The following is an 18,548-nucleotide window of genomic DNA, read 5'->3' as shown; positions in this document are numbered from 1 at the left end:
TTGTATATCTTATTTGAAGAACTGTCTATTCTTCTGCCCATTTTTAATTGGATTGTTTTTTATTATTGAATTGTAAGAGTTTTTTATATATCTTAGATACAAATCCCTTATTAAATATAGGATTTTCAAATATTTCTTCCACTCAGTAGATTACCTTATCACTTTCTTGATAGTATCCTTTATAGCACACAAGTTTTTCATTATGATGAAGTCCAGTTAATCTACAAATTTTTGTCTTTTGGTTTCACATCTAAGAAAAATATCCAAATCCAGTCATAAAGATATACACCTATGTTTTCCTCTAAGAGTTTTATAGTTTTAGATTTTACATTTTGAGTTAATTTTTATATATGGTATGAAGTAGCAGTCTAATTTTATTCTTTTGCATGTGGATATTCAGTTTTCCTAGTATCATTTGTTAAAAAGACTATTCATGTCTTATTTAATTGTTTGTCACCCTATTGAAAAGCACTTAGCCCTATGTGTGAGAGTTAATTTTTGGATTCTCCCTTTTAATTCATTGGTCTATATGTCTGTCCTTATTCTATTACTGCATCAAATTTTATAAGAACTCTTTCCTGGTCATCTTGCATATTACCAGTTTTTTTTTTATGTAATAATAAAAAGTCAGTGTAGTGGAAAGTCCTTAACTCTACTTTTGTGGAGATTTATTGCTTCTTGATAAAGCCTGTGGCCACTTTATGTTTTGCTGACCTGACATGATGGTAAAGTATTCTTACAGAGACAATGTTCATTCCTTTTTTTCTCCACTCAAACCTTCAGTCTCTAACTCAATATCTCTCACTTCACTCCCACTTCCATTAAGTCCTGGTAACAAGATCTGCTGACTTAGGCATTTGCTCCACTGTGTTTAACTCATAATTCATAAACTCAGTGATAGATTTCACTACCTCTCTTCAATAAATGGTGTTGGAAAAATTGGACAGAAACATGCGGGGGGAGAAAATGAAACTAAACCAGCAACATACACCATACACAAAAATAAAGTCAAAATGGATTAAAGACTTAAATGTTATTCAGAAAACCATAAGATTCCTAGAAGAAAACATAGGCAGCAGAATTTCAGACATTTCAAGGACAAATCACAACCGATACCACAGAAACACAAAGGGTTGTAAGAAATTAGTACAAACAACTGTATCACAAGAAATTTGACAACCTAGGTTAAATGGATAGATTTCTGGAAACATATAATCTCCCAAAACTGAATCAAGAAGAAGCAGAAAGCCTGAACAGACCGATAACAACTAGTGAAATTGAAGCAGTAATCGAAAAACTCCCGACACACAAAAGCCCTGGACCAGATGGCTTCACAGGTGAAATCTACAAAACATTTAGAAAAGAACTAACTACTATCCATCTCAAACTTTTCCAAAAAATCCAAGAAGAGGGAAGACTCCTAAACTCTTTCTATGAAACCAGTATTACCCTAATTCCAAAACCAGGTCAAGACACAGCAAAGAAAGAAACCTACAGGCCAATATCATTGATGAACATGGATGCTAAAATCCTCAACAAAATGTTGGCAAACAGGGTCCAGCAACACATTGAAAAGATCATACACCATGATCAAGTAGGATTCATCCCAGGGATGCAAGGATGGTTTAATATTCACAAATCAATAAGCATAATACACCACATAAACAAAATGAAAGACAAAAATCACATGATCATATCAATAGATGCTGAAAAAGCATTTGATAAAGTACAACACCCATTTATGATGAAAACACTCAGCAAAGTGGGAATAGAGGGAGCATATCTCAACATAATAAAGGCCATATACGAGAAACCTGAAGCCAACATCATACTCAAGGGGCAAAAACTGAAAGCATTTCCCCTGAGGTCAGGAACAAGACAAAGATGTCCACCCTCTCCACTCCTATTCAACATAGTGTTGGAAGTTCTAGCCACAGCAGACAAGAAAGAGGAATAAAAGGCATCCAAATTGGAAAAGAGAAAGTAAAACTGTCATTATTTCCAGATGACGTCATAGTGTACACAGAACACCCTGTAGACCTCACCAAAAAACTACTCAACCTAATAAGTGAATTTGGCAAAATAGCAGGGTACAAAGTCAATATTAAGAAATCAAAGGCATTTCTGTACACCAACAATGAAATATCAGAGATCAAAACGAGAAGAATAAACCCCATTTACTATAGCAACAATAAAAATAAAACACCTAGGAATAAACTTAGCCAAGGAGGTAAAAGACCTATACTTGGAAAACTATAGAACACTGAAGAAAGAAATTAAGGAAGATACAGATAAATGGAAGTAAATACCATGTTCATGGATGGGAAGAATCAACATCATTAAAATGTCCGTACTACCCAATGCAATTTATAGATTCAGTGCAATCCCTATTAAAATACCAGCGACATATTTCACAGACCTCGAACAAATACTGCAAAAATTTAAAAGGAACCAAAAAAGATCTTGAATAGTCACAGCAATCGTGAGGAAGAAGAACACAGTAGTAGGAATCACAATACCTGACATCAAATTATACTACAAGGCCACTGTAATCAAAACAGTCTGGTACTGGCATAAAACAAATATATAGATCAATGGAACAAAATAGAGAGCCCAGAAATAAACCCAGGTCTATATGGTCAACTAATATTTGACAAAGGGGGAAGGAACATAAAATGGAGTGAAAAGTGCCTCTTCAACAAATGGTGCTGGGAGAACTGGACAGGGACATGCAAAAAACAAATGAAACTAGACTACCAACTTACACCATACAACAGAATAAACTCAAGTTGGATAAAAGACTTCAACATAAGCTGTAACACCATAAAAGTCCTAGAGGAAAACATAGGCAGGAAAATTTCAGATATCCCACGCAGCAGTATTTTCACCAATACATCACCTAAGGCAAGGGAAATAAAGGAAAGAATAAACAAATGGGACTACATCAAACTAAAGATTTTCTGCGCAGCAAAAGAAAACATCAGCAAGATGAAAAGGGAACTAACAGTATGAGAAAACATGTTTGCCAATGATACCTCAGATAAGGGATTGATCTCCAAAATATATAAAGAAGTTACATGACTCCACACCAAAAAGACAGACAGCCCAATTTAGAAAATGGGCAAAGGACCTGAACAAACACTTCTCTGAAGAGGACATACAGAGGGTCCATAGGCATATGAAAGAATGCTCAACATCACTAGCCATCAGAGAGCTGCAAATAAAAACCACAATGAGATACCACCTCACACCAGTCAGAATGACTGTCATCAACAAATCGACAAACAACTTGTGCTGGCGAGGATGCGGATAAAAGGGAACCCTGGTACACTGCTGGTGGGAATGCAGACTGGTGCAGCCACTATGGAAAGCAGTATGGAATTGCCTCAAAAAACTAAAAATGGAACTGCCTTTTGAACCAGCGATTCCACTGCTAGGATTATATGCAAAGAATCCTGAAACACCAATTCAAAAGAACCTATACATCCCTATGTTCATAGCAGCACTATTTACAATAGCCAAGTGCTGGAAACAACCTAAGTGCCCATCTGTAGATGAGTGGATCAAAAAACTGGTACATTTACACAATGGAGTACTGCGTAGCAGAAAGAAAGAAGGAACTCCCACCATTTGCAACAACATGGATGGAACTAGAGAGAATTATGCTAAGCGAAATAAGCCAGGCAAGGAAAGACAAATACCATATGATGTCACCTAATACAGGAAACTAATGAACAACACAAACAAACGAGCAAAATTGAACCAGAGACAATGTAAACAAGGAGCAGACTAACAGTGACAAAGGGGGAAGGCGGAAGGAGAGAAGAGGGGTCATAAGGGGAAGGGTCTAGTCAAGGAACATGTATAAATGACCCAGGGACATGGACTGACTGTGAGGATTGACTGTGGGAGAAGGAGTGGGCAGGGTAGGGGAAAGCAATGAGAGAAAAAGTTGGACAACTGTAATAGAAAAACAATTTCAAGTTTTTAATTAAAAATAAAACAAAATTTAAAAAAAAACAAAAAAAAATTTAGACATTTCTTATAGCAATGTTTTTGCTGATATATCTCCTGGACAAGGGAAACAATGGAAAAAATAAACAAATGGGACTACATCAAAATAAAAAGCTTTTGCACAGCAATAGAAACCATCATCAAAATGAAAAAAAAACCCACTGAATAGAAGAACGCATTTACCAATGATCCATTTGATAAGGGATTAATGTTCAAAATATACTATGAATTTATACAACTCAACATAAAAAAAAGACAACCCAATTAAAAAATGACCAGAGGACTTGCATTGACACTTCTCCAGGTGGCCAATAGGTACATGAAAAAAACACTCAATGTCACTAATCGTCAGAAAGACACAAATTAAAACCACAAAGAGATATCACCGTACACTGGTCAGAATGGCTATCATCAATAAATCAACAAACAACAAGTGTTGGTGAGGATGTGGGGAAAAAGGAACCCTTGTATACTGTTGGTGGGAATGCAGACTGGTTCCGCCACTGTGTAAAGCAGTATGGAAAATATCTCAAAAAATAAAAAAGTGGAACTGCCTTTGACCCAGCAATCCCAAAGAATCTCCTATGTTCATAGCAGTGTTATTTACAATAGCCAAGAACTAGAAACAGCCCATGTGTTCATTAGTAGTTGAGTGGATAAAAAATCTGTAGTACCTTTACACAATGGAATACTAAGCAGCCATTAAAAAGGAGATCTTACCTTTTTGCAAAAGCATGGATGGACCTGGAGGTTATTATGCTAAGTGAAATAAGCCAGTCAGTGAAATACAAATACCGAATGATCTCACATGGAATCTAATGAACAAAATAAAGTCACAAGGTAGAAACAGAAGCATAGCTACAGAGAACAGACTGACAGCTGTCAGAGGGGAATGGGGTTGAGGGGATGGATGAAAGAAGGTGAAAGGATTTAAAATAAAACATACACTGGTACATAAAACACAGACAAGATAGCAGTGTGGTGATAGAGGGGAAAAGGGGATGGCAGGTCAGTGGAGGTGGGCAAAGGAAGGGAAAATGGGGCCAAAAAGAGACTGCTTGGAGCCGTGGGTGCGCAATGCAGTGTGTAGATGATATTTTATTGAATTGTACACTTGAAACCTGTATGATTTGCGAACCAATGTCACCCCAATACTCAGTTTTTGAAAAAAAGCTTGAAAATAGGTGAAAGCATCACCATCATGGATTTTTTTTTGCAGGTTTTGCTCTAAGTGGTGCTGCTTTCAAGGGGAGTAAGTCAGACACACACACACACACACACACACAATGTGGACTGTCTCCTTCTGAAATTTCAAAATTTTAAAGCTAATTCGTGTGCTGTGGAAAAACATTGTGGTGTAACATAAAGATGAGATGTTCTTACCTTTTCATACAAACAAGCTTGAAGTAAGGTAGAGGAGAAATTGTACGTATTTAATAGTGCCAAAGGACACTGCTTTTTTTTTTAATAGTGGGATTTAAAATGATTTCAAACTGTCCTCTATTTCCTCACTGAAGGAGGAATGGAAAACTTAGTCCTAACCATGGATTGCTTCTCTATGGCCCTTGGCTGCTCCCTCTGAGCTCTTTGTTGTGCCCTTTTCATTAGAAATGATCTGGGCTTGCAGCTCTTTTCTCAGCCTGCTTGCTCCCTGTTGAACATCTGAGATCCACAGGCCTCTTTACTGTGTCCTGTCTCGGTCTCCTTTAGTCCAAGCTAGCAAGCAGGGTTTCTGCTTCTACAATTCTGTCAGAAGCTTTGAGTCTCCTGTAAATTTTATCAGGTTCATGCCATTAGAAAAACCACTCTTATAAATTGTTTTAAGATAAGAACTTCACCTAGGGCTTCCTGGACCTATTATAAGACAGTGCCTTTAAAATTCTTATATTCTGAAGATCCTTAAAGGAATTGGAGGCACCATCTTAATCTTTCTGAGGCCTTAAGGGTTTTCCAGTCTTGGCTTCATCCTCAGACCATATTTTCCTGGAAGCACCCTGGATTTTATCTTAGCCTAGAAGCCATTTGTTTATTTTAGCATTACTTGACAGTTGGACATGTGGGAGAAGCTATGAGAAATGGATATTTGAAACCAGTAAGTCCTGGTTCTTTTATATTTAATAGTCTTTCTTTAGCTTATCTTTCACATCCATTTTACCTTGAGTTCCTTTATAGTAGGAGTCCCCTTTTGTCCAGGTTCCAGGGTCCTTTGTTCACTTGCCTGGAATCCCTTGCTGTCAGCCTCTTCAGGGGCCATCAGGCCTCCACTAACCGTCCCTGGGAGGCCCTTTGTTTTCCATTTTCACGTGTCTTCACATTATTTCAGGTTTTACTTGCCTCTTGTTTCAAAGGCACTCCTGCATGTGTTTCTTTTTTTTTTTTTTTTAGTGGCAGCACTCTGTTTTTAATATCAGTGTCTGTGCTAGTTATTTATTGCTGCTTAATAAGCCACTTCCAAACCTAGTGGCTCAACACAGCATTGTTTTGTTCACAAATCTGCAGTTGGGCCAGGCTCAGTGAGGCCAGCTCGTTTCTTTTCCACATGCCATCCAGCTGGGATGATGTGAAGCTGGGAACTAGAAGCAGCTAAGGACTTGTTCATTCACATGCTTGTCAGTTGGAGCAGGCTTTCGGCTGGGACGTTAGCTGGAACAATCCCAGCTGGAACACCTATATGAGGACTGACTCTGTGGCCTGGGAGGCTTCATTCCTGACAATGTGGCTGGGCTCTCAGGGTGAGCTTCCCTGGAGAAAGTCAGATAGAAGCTGTATCACCCAGACACAGAAGTCACACAGCAATTCCACCATATTCTATTCACTAGGAATAGTTACTTAACTAAGGCCAGCACCTGTTTCATGGGAGGAGTGCCAAAGAATTTGTAGACATCCTTTAAAAACTCTGCATCACTCACTTTGTCTTATCAAATACAGGAAAGTAGTATTGGGTTCATTTGTTCTTTCCCATGAGATGGCTCTAATAGCACTTAGTTGTCTTGAACTTCAATCAAAACAGTTTTGTTAGATTGTATTTTGATAGCTGCTATATCAGCATACATTTTTAAAAAGCTGATCAAAATTGAATTTTTGTGTAGCCATTTTAATATTGAACATGAAAGAAAATACACAACATTTTTGGCATATTATGCTTTATTATTTCAAGAAGGGTAAAATTAGAACTGAAATGCAAAAAACAAACAAAAAAAAAAAAAACAGATTTGTGTAGGGTATGGAGAAGGCACTATGACTGATCCAATGTGTCAAAAGTGTGAAGTTCCGTGCTGGAGATATCTTGCTGGACTATTAATACTCCATGGTCAGGTAGACCAGTTGAAATTGATAGCTATCAAACGAGACGTTAACTGAGAGCCATCAATGTTATACCCCACGGGAGACAGCCAACATACTCAAAATTTCCAAATCAATAAAGATATTGGTTAAAATGAAAAATACTTGTATGTCTTTTATTTTACTGGAAAAACTAAACGGACTTTTTGGCCAACTCAGTATTTCTCAACTCAGTATGACAGAATTTCCAGCAAGTTTTTGTTGTTTAGTATATTGTCTTTGTGGGAAGTAACAAAGAATTGAAAGATAGCACTACTGAGTTAAGCCTTTTGTGGTTGATTTAAAAAATGTATAGCTCATCTCACTAAACATTTACAGTGGAAGATATGATTTCTCTTTAACCCTGGGAATCCTTTCTTCTTGGAATGCAATTCAAATTAGCATCAAACATTTGTAGTTCATTTAAGGCTCATGGTATTAGAATCTATATAAGATTCATTAATTAGAAAAATAGACTTCCTGCCAAGATGGAGGCTTAGACTGACATGCTCTGTCTCCCTCTACCACTAAGTAGGAATACAACTACCTCAAAACCAAAGATAACCAGAAATTCCAGAAAACAAAACTACATAGAAGCCCAACGTATGAAGTTATAAACCAGCGGTGCTCGTCTGGGTGGGTAGGAAGGGCGAAACCTGAATCGGGATGGAAAGCTTGGGCGTGCTGTCCGTGGTAGCAGCTGGACTGCGAGAAACACCAGGGGAGCAATCCCGGCTGCAGTTGAGACCCAGCGGCTCGCAATTCCAACGCTGGGGAAGGCAGACCCCTCATTGCCTTGGATGATGAGACCGTGGGGAAGGAGGCTCCTGGTCTCTCAGCGGAAAGTAATGGCAGGAATCCATCTTGGACCCCTGCCCCCACACAAAGCGCCACAGAGTGGTGAAAAAGGTCGCTGGTCGCCAGGTAGTGACGAGTGCACATGGTGCCGCCGCCCACAGCCCGCCCAGGAAACAAAGGTAAACAGAAAACTGACAAGATGAAATAGACCATGACTGAAATCCCGGTGAGGCAGCTCACCAGGCAGCAGGTGAGGGACCTAACAGATGAGCAAATAAGAAATCTTTCTGAGGCTCAGTTCAGAGCTATAGTCATAAGGTGGCTTACAGAATTAACAAAAGAATTGGAACAAGAGAGGGAAGGAATGAAAGCTAGTCATACTGAAACGAACGAAAACATACAAAACAAGTGGTGAGGAAATGAATACCAGAGATCAAATCAACGAATCGGAACAAAGGGAAGGAACAGAGTCAACCAGTGCAGAAAGAGGAAACAAAAGGGAGGAACACGAGGAGAGGCTCAGAAACCTCTGGGACCGCTATAAGCGAACAAACATTTGAATAATAGGATTGCCAGAGGGTGAAGAAGAAGAACTAGAAATGGAAAAATTATGTGAAAAAATAATGAAGCAGAACTTCCCAAACTTGGGGAAGGAAATACACTTACAGGTCCAGGATGCACAGAGAGTTCCAGAAAAACTGGACCCAGGGAGAACCACTCCAGGACACATTATACTCAAATTGTCAAAAATTAAAGAGAAAGAGAAAATCTTAAAAGCAGCAAGAGAGAAGAAAAGAATTATGTACAAAGGGGTCCCCATTAGACTATCAGCTGATTTCTCAAAGGAGACCCTGCAGGCAAGAAGGGACTGGCAAGAAATATTCAAAGTAATGAAAATCCAAAACCTACAGCTATGAATACTCTATCCAGTGAAACTGTCATTCAGAATAGAAGGCCAGAGAAAATGCTTCCAGGACAAAGTAAAACTGAAGGAGTTCATTAGATCCAAACCACTATTATATGAGATGTTAAAGGGACTGGTTTAGAAGAAGGAGGATCAAAATTATGAACATTAAAATGAAAACTGCATCACAACAACAACAGAAGCTAGGGAATTGAAACAAAGGCAAACTAAATAGACAATGAGAGTGGAAAGAAAACTATAGGTATGGGGAACATACTGGGGGGAGGTCAGCAGGGAGGGGGAAGGAGGAAAGGGAGGGAGATAGTACAGGAATTAAGAAGCATAGTAGGAGGGAATGGAATAGACAGAAAGATGTTGAGAAGAACTATATGCATACCCAATGGACACGGACTAAAAGGGGGGGACAACTGGAGGGAGGGGGCGTCGCTGGTTGGAGGGGAGCAGAGGGAAAACAAATTGGGACTACTGTAACAGTATAATCAATAAAAGATATTTTAAAAATTAAAATAAAAAATTATATAAGATTCATTAATTAGACTATTATTTTTTAAGTCTTATTTTGGGAGGCATTTATTGAGTTAGGTCTAAATAACTCAATATGCTATCCCTAAAACTCCTTTAAAAATTATGGAGAATTCGTATTGGGGAAGAGGTAATAGACTTTCTACTAAGAGGTGACTCACGGTAATTTTGTGGAGGAAGACATGAAAACAGTCATAGGAAAAAAAGTATAAAATGAAATGCAGACATTCTGTGACAAAGACAATAACATTAAATATATTTTGTTGTGACTTCTGACTTTTTAACTTTGTTTTTTATTCTGAGTAATTAAAAATTTCACATTATAAGTCTCTACTACAGTACCAATAACTTTATTGCAACTGAATTTTTTTCAAAATTTGATACTTGTGTTGAGTTAGACTGTTCTCAGTCTACACCTTCATAACCAAACTATATTATTTTATTCATGCAGAATGATCATCTTACAGAAAAACTGGAAACTGCATCTTTAAGATATCTATGTCTGGATGAAAAAAATAAATTTCTTCAACAGGAGTTATTATCTCTGAAAGAAATGCAAAAAAAATATGAAAAACTAAAGAATGAAAAAATGAAGTGGAAACAAGAAATAAACTTCAAAAGACATATGGAAATGCATATGGTAGAAAACAGTGAAATAGCACAGTATAAACAGAAGATTGAAGAAAGACTAAGACAGGATATAGAAGAAAAATTTAAAGAAGTCTATCTATTTTTACAGGTTAATTTCTTGATATTTAAAGTAATTCATTTCACTGCAGATTACGTTTTGGAAATAGACATTGTATGTTTCCTTCTTTTAATAGCAATTTGTTTTGTAAATTTAAGGAAGGAAGGTAGAATGTTTCTCCCTTTCAGTATTTCAATTTCTATCATTGTTATTACTAAATTGCTCTTTCAAAATAATTCTTACTAGAGGATAATTTTATTTTAAAGACCAGTTGATATAAAACAAGAATATTAGGAATAAAAAATAAATTGCAATTTTAAAATTATACCATTATTGTTATGCAATTCTTAAAATTTTACATTGATTCTGCTATTCTTTGAATTATCAGAATGCAAGAGTACTAATAAAAGATGTAACTTTATAATTATAATTTAGTTGTGACATTGTTAATAAATATTTTAAACTTCAGCTTTTTTATGTTTAAAGATGCTCTCTGAATCATTGACTCAAAACTAAAGAAAATAAGTATAATTATTCAGATTATACTTATTTTTAAAATATATTCTGCTTATTTGCTTTAGACACAAGCAACATCTCAAGAACATCGGGAGCAGTTAAGAGAGACTCATAATGCTTCAGTAATAAGGCATAATGCTTCAGTAATAAGGCAGTTGGAACTCAGAAATGAAGCTCTAGAATCTGGACTAAAGAAGTAAGTCAAAACATGGAATTAATTAGTTTCAAAAGCATAATTTTTATCTAACCAGGTTTATGAGATTAGTAGGAAGTGGAAGCTCACTAAGTAGTGTCATTTGGAAAATTATGTTAGTAAATGAACTTATCTTTAAAATGTTTTTCCAGAACAGTTTGCATCTCTTTCCCCATTTTAAATTTTACATGACTTTTTCCCCCCGTTTTCATATAGTTAACCTGATCTACTAGTCTTTAAGCTAGGTGTTTTTGAAGCTTTATAATTTAGACAGTGATATTATTATAAAATTGCTTGTTGCAATTTCCCTAAATAGAAATGTTAATGAGTTTAACTATTTTTTGAAAGAAAACAACTTAAACCCAAAAGGTTCAATACTGGGCACATTCTGGTGTTTGGCAAATTTATTTTCTTGATTGTGATCTTTGTTATTATCACTAGAGGGCGGCTTGAGACTAACTATCCTTTATAGTTTTTGTACTCTACATAAAGGCATACATGTTAAATAGGGAAAGATTAATATCGGGGTGAAGGGCAGCATCATTGACAAAGTGGCTAAAAATAGTAAGGTGGTCTGTCTGAGGGGGGTGTGAAAGACAGAAAGGGCAGATTCCCCTCCAGTGCCTTGGTAACAACGTTATAATTGCCTCTGGAGCTGTTCTGGTTCATTCTGATCACCAACTAGGCTACCTTGTTCTCCCTTAGAGGTTGTTGCTCTAAATCATGCCTCAGTGCCAAGTGGTTAAAATCTCCAAGGTAATGAGTGATTTGCACAAGGGTGGTGAAAGCAAACGCTTGACAATGTCTATGAAGGATTTTTTTAAGTCTCTAAACTTGTTTACTAAATATGTCCAAGGTAATCCTCAAGAATCTTGTAAGTACAGCCCTTCCAGAAGGCAGCAAGTATTACCTGTTAAGCCTCGTACATCACTGATAGCCATTTCTCTCCCCTCCCTGCTTTGGATTACTCATTCATCGGGAACCCCCACAGTCCCCCCTCAAGCATATGTACTTCTTTAGAACAATTTAGAACTTAAACTTGTATATAGTAGGTCTACTCCTACACATTTTCAGTGTTAAAATGCTGTTTAATGGGAAATTCCATTTACTACTGCAGCAACTTTAAAAAATGCAAGTCACTTAGGGAAAAATGAAATACTAAGCATTTATTTTTACAATCTTCACAGGACTAACGAGAGGCTAGCTGAAGTCAACACTGAACTTCTCCTGCAGAAAGAGCGGAACAGATTTTTACTCAACACTCCTAATACAAGGCTAGTCCTGGAGACGCCTTATGTTGGAAATCTTAGTAATAGTTCTGTACTCTATGGAAATTATACTCCAAAAGAAAACATGATTCCTACTTTAAGGCCATGGACTTCAAATAATAGCATGGAGACTTACTTGGCCAAGGTTAGTTACATTATCTTTTTTCCCTTGGGCTTCAGATTTCTGATATAATTTTAGTGTTTAATTTGGTGAAATTCCAAGTTGTTTAATTGACTAATGTTTAATTGAGTAAAGGCCTTAATTATTTGTGCTAATATAGGAGACATAAATTCTACAATCGTTTTTAAGTCCCCAGATCTCTCATTTTAAAGAGATGCCTATCATTAACTTTACTCAACAAATGTAACTAAACTGACACATTTAAAAATTTTTTAAAAGCTACATATAATTTCAATTTTAGAAATTAAATATTACTGCCTAATAACTTATGGTATACTGGGAGATGCTTTGGTTTACTTTGTAATGGGTTTTAGTTTGGTGATGCTTCATAACAATTTAAAAGTTTTGCTGCACCCTGATTTTTCCACGCTTAAGAATAAGTGAATGATTGATATCCAAGTACTTAAGCATATTGGATATTTATTGTTTAAATGAAACTGAGATAAATCCTTTTTATGAATTAAATAATCTTGTAACACTAAATGGATTAATTTCTATTTTTAAGTTAAAATTTTGGTCATCTTATGTGAGAGAATATTCTTAATAGCTATTTTTATTTATACAAGCTTTATTTAACATTTTGGACTGTTTATACTGTGAATTTCTTACCCAGCATTGTTATTCTAAATAACATATCACCTAAGTCTGTGACTTTAGTTGCACTGGTTATTGAAGCATATTTTCTCATCTTTCATGATGTTTAATTTGTTGCCTCTCTTACCATTACATGAAGTTTAGCATTGCCCACTTGATTCCATTGTACTGTAGACTACTACATATCTGTTTTGCTAATTTTTACCTTGACTTTTCACATTTTAGTTGTTTGTCCAATACCTCAGAAGTAATTTATAATTTCTTTCAATTTTGTTATTTAATGATATTATAAAATACAGATATCATTGAACAGATATTCATTAGATCTTCTTCTTAGAACTGAAAACTTAAAAATTTATTTCAGACAATTTCATAACAGATGAGATTTCTCTGGTTTAAAATTTTTTTATGTTCAAGTGTTTGTCAGTGTTTGTATTCCTAACACAGTGCATGACATAATAGTTCCTCAATCTGTGTTCTTTAAATCTGTGTTAAATAAATTTTAAGACAACGCCAGAAATTAAGTCAGGGCTATAGCTGCTGTGCAGAACAATTTCATACAGCAGGCCTAAGACTTCTATCCTTAGAAAGTCCTGCTTCAATATCTGGCCTTGGTTGGTGTCTGGAAACCTGAATCTGGGGAGGGTTCCCATCATTCCCTAACTGATAAGAGTGGCTCACTATACCCAAACTGTTTGTACAAACAGTGGGGTTCATGCTGAACACTTCCTTTCCTTCTGGGAATCTTGTATTTTGGCACATGCTATGGGGAAGATGCCTGTGTGATTAGTGTGCCATAAAAACCTTGGCACTGAATCTAACAAGACTCTTGCATATTTCACATGTGTTATAGGTCCTTGCTTTTCATCACTTTGAATATTTCTTGCCAATCCCTTCTGGCCTGAAAAGTTTCTGTTGATAAATCAGCTGACAGTATTATGGGAACTCCTTTATAGGTAACTACTTTTCTCTTGCTGGTTTTAAGATTCTCTTTTTGTCTTTAACCTTTGGTGTTGGTCTCTTTGGGTTTATCTTATTTGGGACTCTGTGCTTCTTGGACTGTATGTCCATTTCCTTCACCAAGTTTTGGAAGTCTCTGTCATTTTTCAAATAGGTTTTCAATTTCTTGCTCTGTCTCTTCTCCTTCCAGCAACCCCGTGCTGTGAATGTTTGTATGCTTAAAGTTGTCCCAGAGGCTCCTTATACTATCTTCATTTGTTTGGATTATTTTTTCATTTGCTGTTCTGATCGGGTATCTTTTGCTGAATTGATTCTCAGCTTCATCCACTGTCCTGTCGAGTCAACTCTCTGCAAATTATTCTTCATTTCAGTCTGGTTCTTTTTTATGATTTCCATGTCCTTTTTTATGCTATTGAAGTTCTCACTATGTTCACTGAGCATCCTTATAACCAGTGTTTGAAGTCTGCGTCTAGTAGATTTCTTGTCTCATTTGTTTAGTTGTTTTTCTGGAGTTTTGCTTTGTTCTTTCATTTGGTACATGTTTCTTTGTCTCCTCATTTTGGCAGCCTCCCTATGTTTGTTTCTATGAATTAGGTAGAGCTGCTACATCTCTCAGGCTTGGTAGAGTAGCCTTATGTAGTAGGTGTTCTGTAGGGTCCAGCGACACAACCTCCCTGATCACACAAGCTTGGCACTCCAGGCGTGCCACTTGTGTGGGCTCTATACTCCCTCCTTTTATAGTTGAGCCTTGATTGGTGTTGGCACATCAATGGAAGATATTTACTCTCAGGCCCATTGGCTGCAAGGACTGGCTGTGACCACCAACCACTGTGGAGGATCAGCTGTGCAGCGGCCCACCCCACAGCGCAGGACTTACTTCATTGGGGTCTGGTGCCAGTTGAGTCTGCCCCTTCAGTGTTTCACATGTTGAGTGGTCGGATGGTTGCTTCAGTGTGGTCTGGATATATCCAACGGGAGCGCGGGCTCTGGGGCCTCTTGGAAGGTTCAGGGTCAGCTGCCACCTGTGTTCTGCCAGGGCCAACTGGCATGAGCTACAAATAAATCTGTAAAAAGCCATCTATTTATGCTGGGCTTCAGGGTGCTTAGGTAAGGACAAGATGCCAACCAAGGCCAGCTGCTGCTAGTGCTAGGTTGAGGCCACTTAGTGATAGGTACAGGGCATACTGAGGCCAGCTGCTGCTTGTTTGAGGTATTTTAGGAAAGTCTGAAGCATGAGCCAAGACAGGCCATTCATATTTTTTAAAAAGCCACTATAAACAGCTTAGGTGGGCCCACTGGTTGGGTGGAGTGGGGTCTCAGGGAATAACCAGGACAGGGCAAATGGTGTGAGTCTGTCTGATTGATGGAGACTCAGATATGGTGCCCACCTGTCCTCTCTGTAGTGGGTCAGGGTCTCAGAAAAGAACAATGGCCTCTGCTAGCACTTTTGTCTGGCAGAAAACTGCCCCCCACCCAGCTCTTACCCAGATGCCAGGCAATTCAGTTCCTCCCTGGGTGTCTCTTGTGTCTTAAGCTGCTGCCCAGTACTGGGGCTCAAAGGGAGTGAGTCCAAGGAAGTCTGTGTGTGGGACAGTTAAGAAAAATGCCTGGGACTCAGAAGCCCTCCATCTCACTCAGCCTCAATCCCCACTGACTTTTACAGCCAGAAGTTATGGGGACTTTTCTTCCTGGCACGGGAACACTGGTCTAGGGGCCCTGGTGTGGGGCTAGGACCCACCTCGCTTCTCAGGATATCTGCAGCCAAGATATCCTTCCCGATATTTATCCACCATACATGGGTGTGGGACCAGCCCGTTCTGCATCTCTGCCCCTCCTGCCAGCCTCAATGTGGCTGCTTCTTTAAATCCCTTGTTGTAGGACTTTTATTCAGCTATATTTCAGGTGGTTCTGAATGATGGTTGTTCTGTAGTTTAGTGGCAATTTTGATGTGGTGGTGGAAGGATGTGAGTACTGCATTTACTTATATTGCCATCTTGAGCAGAGTCCCTGATTAAACTTTTACAAAGGGCAGTTTTCCTAACAATTGCAAAATAATGCATTCCTTGTAAAATATGACTTCACCTGTTTAAACTTTGTTGTACCAATGGGATCAAACATCACTTTCCTAAAGTCATGTTTACTCAATAGACCAATATCAACTGTACCTTTTATCAGAGTAATCTAAGTAGCATTTACATATTCATAAAAGTTAGTGGGAATTGATTTTACTTATGTGATTGTTTATTTATTTATTTACGCAATCCCCAAGTTAGGGCTAGTCTCTAAAATTATTATTTAGCCCTGGCTCAGCTGGTTGGGTGTCGTCTCTCACAAACTGAAAGTTCACTGGTTGAATTTCCAGTTCAGGCACATGCCTGGGTTGTGGGTTCCATCCCTGGTCAGGGTGCGTGTGAGAGGCACTTGATTGATGTTTCTCTCTCACATTGATGTTTCTCTTCCTCCCTTCCCCTTTGTCTAAAAATAAATAAATGAAACCTTTTAAAAATAGATAGAAATTAAATAAAATTATTTAAAGCTCACATTTCATAAGCTATATGTCATTCTTATAATAATGTCTCTTGTTTAACTTCATTGTTATAAATTATACTTGACTTATTTCAGATGCGGCAGGAGTTCGAAAAAATTCTAACTAGAGAACTAGAAGAAGGTATGTTGCCATATTTTATTAATTAAATTTTGATATTATTGATTTCTGAAATAAATAGCAAATGGCATCCATTTACATGTTTGAGTAACCCATACTGTATTAAGTATTTTCTTATACATAGGGATTGAAAAATGTGAAAGCATAAACATTCACAAGGAAGAATACACTTATTTGCATTCATTTATCACATTTCATAGCTTTTTTAAAATCTCAAAAGTCCATGTATCTCTTTTAGTTTCTGGCTGTCCCCTTCCTTTCCTCTGCCATGCCTATGGGTCTGTCAACCTGCACACTGAACCTCTTGTCAGAAAAGTGGGCTTCATCCACCTCTCATGTTTTTGCTAGAGATATAAGGCCCAATAACCTGACTCATCTAGTAATGCTTAGTCAAGCAGTTACAGTTCATATAGCTGTCGCTGAGGGGCAACATTTAAATCTCCAGTCATCGACTTTGTCATTGGTTTACCCTTGACCCTCAGGAAAAACTCCAGATTCCTTTGCATGGAATAAAAACACAGAAATCCATTTAGTTCTTGCCAAATAATTCAGACTTATTTCAAAATACCACTTACCCTACTCTGCCCCTTTGCTCTAGCATCTAGCCAAACTAGACTATTTCTAATTCCACAAGTGTTCTCCCTCACCTATAGCCTGAGCATCTGCTTCATTTGTTTCTCTGGCACACTCTTTCCTAATTCTTCAGCTACCCACTTACATATATATATATATGTGTGCGTGTGTGTGTGTGTGTGTATATATATATATATATATATATATATACACACATATATCACCTTCATCAAATAGCTGACAATATTGACACAAAACTTGGATGTCCCTTCTGTGTGCCCCTTAATATTTGTCATCTTATATATGACTCTGAGTGGAAATTGCACATTCATCTGTCTTTTGAGTTTATAATATATGATTGTTCAGGGGTGGACTGTGTCATCTCCACCTTGTAACTCCAGTGCTTGTCATACTCAGTGCATGGTTGTTGATTAAATGAATGAAGAACAAAAAAACCAGAAGCTCTGATACTTAGCCACAATAGCAATGAATACAGTCGGCAACCATGGACAAATTATATTTCATAGTAATCTTGTGTGTGTATTGTAGTCATATATAAATGTTTTCATTCTTCTTAACACTTATTTGTATTTTAGATAAAGAATATAATCCTTTAATTCTTTTTCCAGGTGCTGCGGAATTTGAATCTGAAGCCTGCACAGCTTATCCTATAGGTCAGGCAGATACATATGAAAATCTACTTCTGAAAACATCCCAAGAATATACACAAATTTTAAAGAAAAAATATATGATCTGAAAGATAATTATTTACTGGACTATTTACATAACATTCTAATTATTTTCCACTAAACACATAATATGTGGCTGCAGTCACTCCAGACTCAGCCAAGCCTGCTCAGACCTCCCCAATAAAGGCTTTGAGTTGGTTTACATGCCTCCTACCGTCTTCTTTGCACAAGCCTAACATTTTGGCTGAAACCTAGAATGAGATGTGTTCAGGGACACCCATTTGCCTTGTCCCTGCATCCACACTGGCTGATCTCTACCAGGGTAAGGAGTTTGCTTCTCCCCGCACTTCCAGCCCTCTCTCTGCTCCTGTTGTCACTGCACATCACTCCGAAATCCCAGTGCTGGGTGAGAGGCGCTACCAGGTTCTGGACCCTTGAGGGATAAGAGGACCGAGGTACACCCCTCTCCTTTCTCCTCTTCCTCTGTCACTGCTCTGATGGATCACAGAGCAGTACACCCCCTGAGAGGCCCTCAAGCTGGGAGACAGGCCTTACTCCTCACCCTTCTCACATTCAGGCCAATCCAAGTCCTAGTGGAACACCATCCCTGGAACACCATCCCTGGAGTGACTACTGAGAAA

At 37.8% G+C, this 18,548-nt stretch overlaps 1 protein-coding gene across 1 annotated transcript in view; it reads left to right on the top strand.

The window, feature by feature from the left end:
• The window catches only part of ANKRD26 (ankyrin repeat domain 26), a 127,795-nt gene extending 109,688 nt beyond the window's left edge, over nucleotides 1–18,107 (top strand). The window contains exons 29-33 of the mRNA XM_090267369.1: nucleotides 10,032–10,319; nucleotides 10,850–10,980; nucleotides 12,165–12,390; nucleotides 16,603–16,648; nucleotides 17,848–18,107. Coding sequence (XP_090123495.1) covers nucleotides 10,032–10,319; nucleotides 10,850–10,980; nucleotides 12,165–12,390; nucleotides 16,603–16,648; nucleotides 17,848–17,975 — 819 coding nt within the window. The 3' untranslated portion in view covers nucleotides 17,976–18,107. The remainder of the gene's footprint in view (nucleotides 1–10,031; nucleotides 10,320–10,849; nucleotides 10,981–12,164; nucleotides 12,391–16,602; nucleotides 16,649–17,847) is intronic.
• Nucleotides 18,108–18,548: the final 441 nt, after the last annotated feature.

The sequence above is a fragment of the Furipterus horrens genome, unplaced genomic scaffold, assembly GCF_987537825.1.
Source record: "Furipterus horrens unplaced genomic scaffold, mFurHor1.1.pri manual_scaffold_2, whole genome shotgun sequence".
Lineage (NCBI taxonomy): Eukaryota > Metazoa > Chordata > Mammalia > Chiroptera > Furipteridae > Furipterus > Furipterus horrens.
Note: the sequence above shows the minus strand (reverse complement) of the source record. Positions and strands in the feature narration are given on the sequence as shown.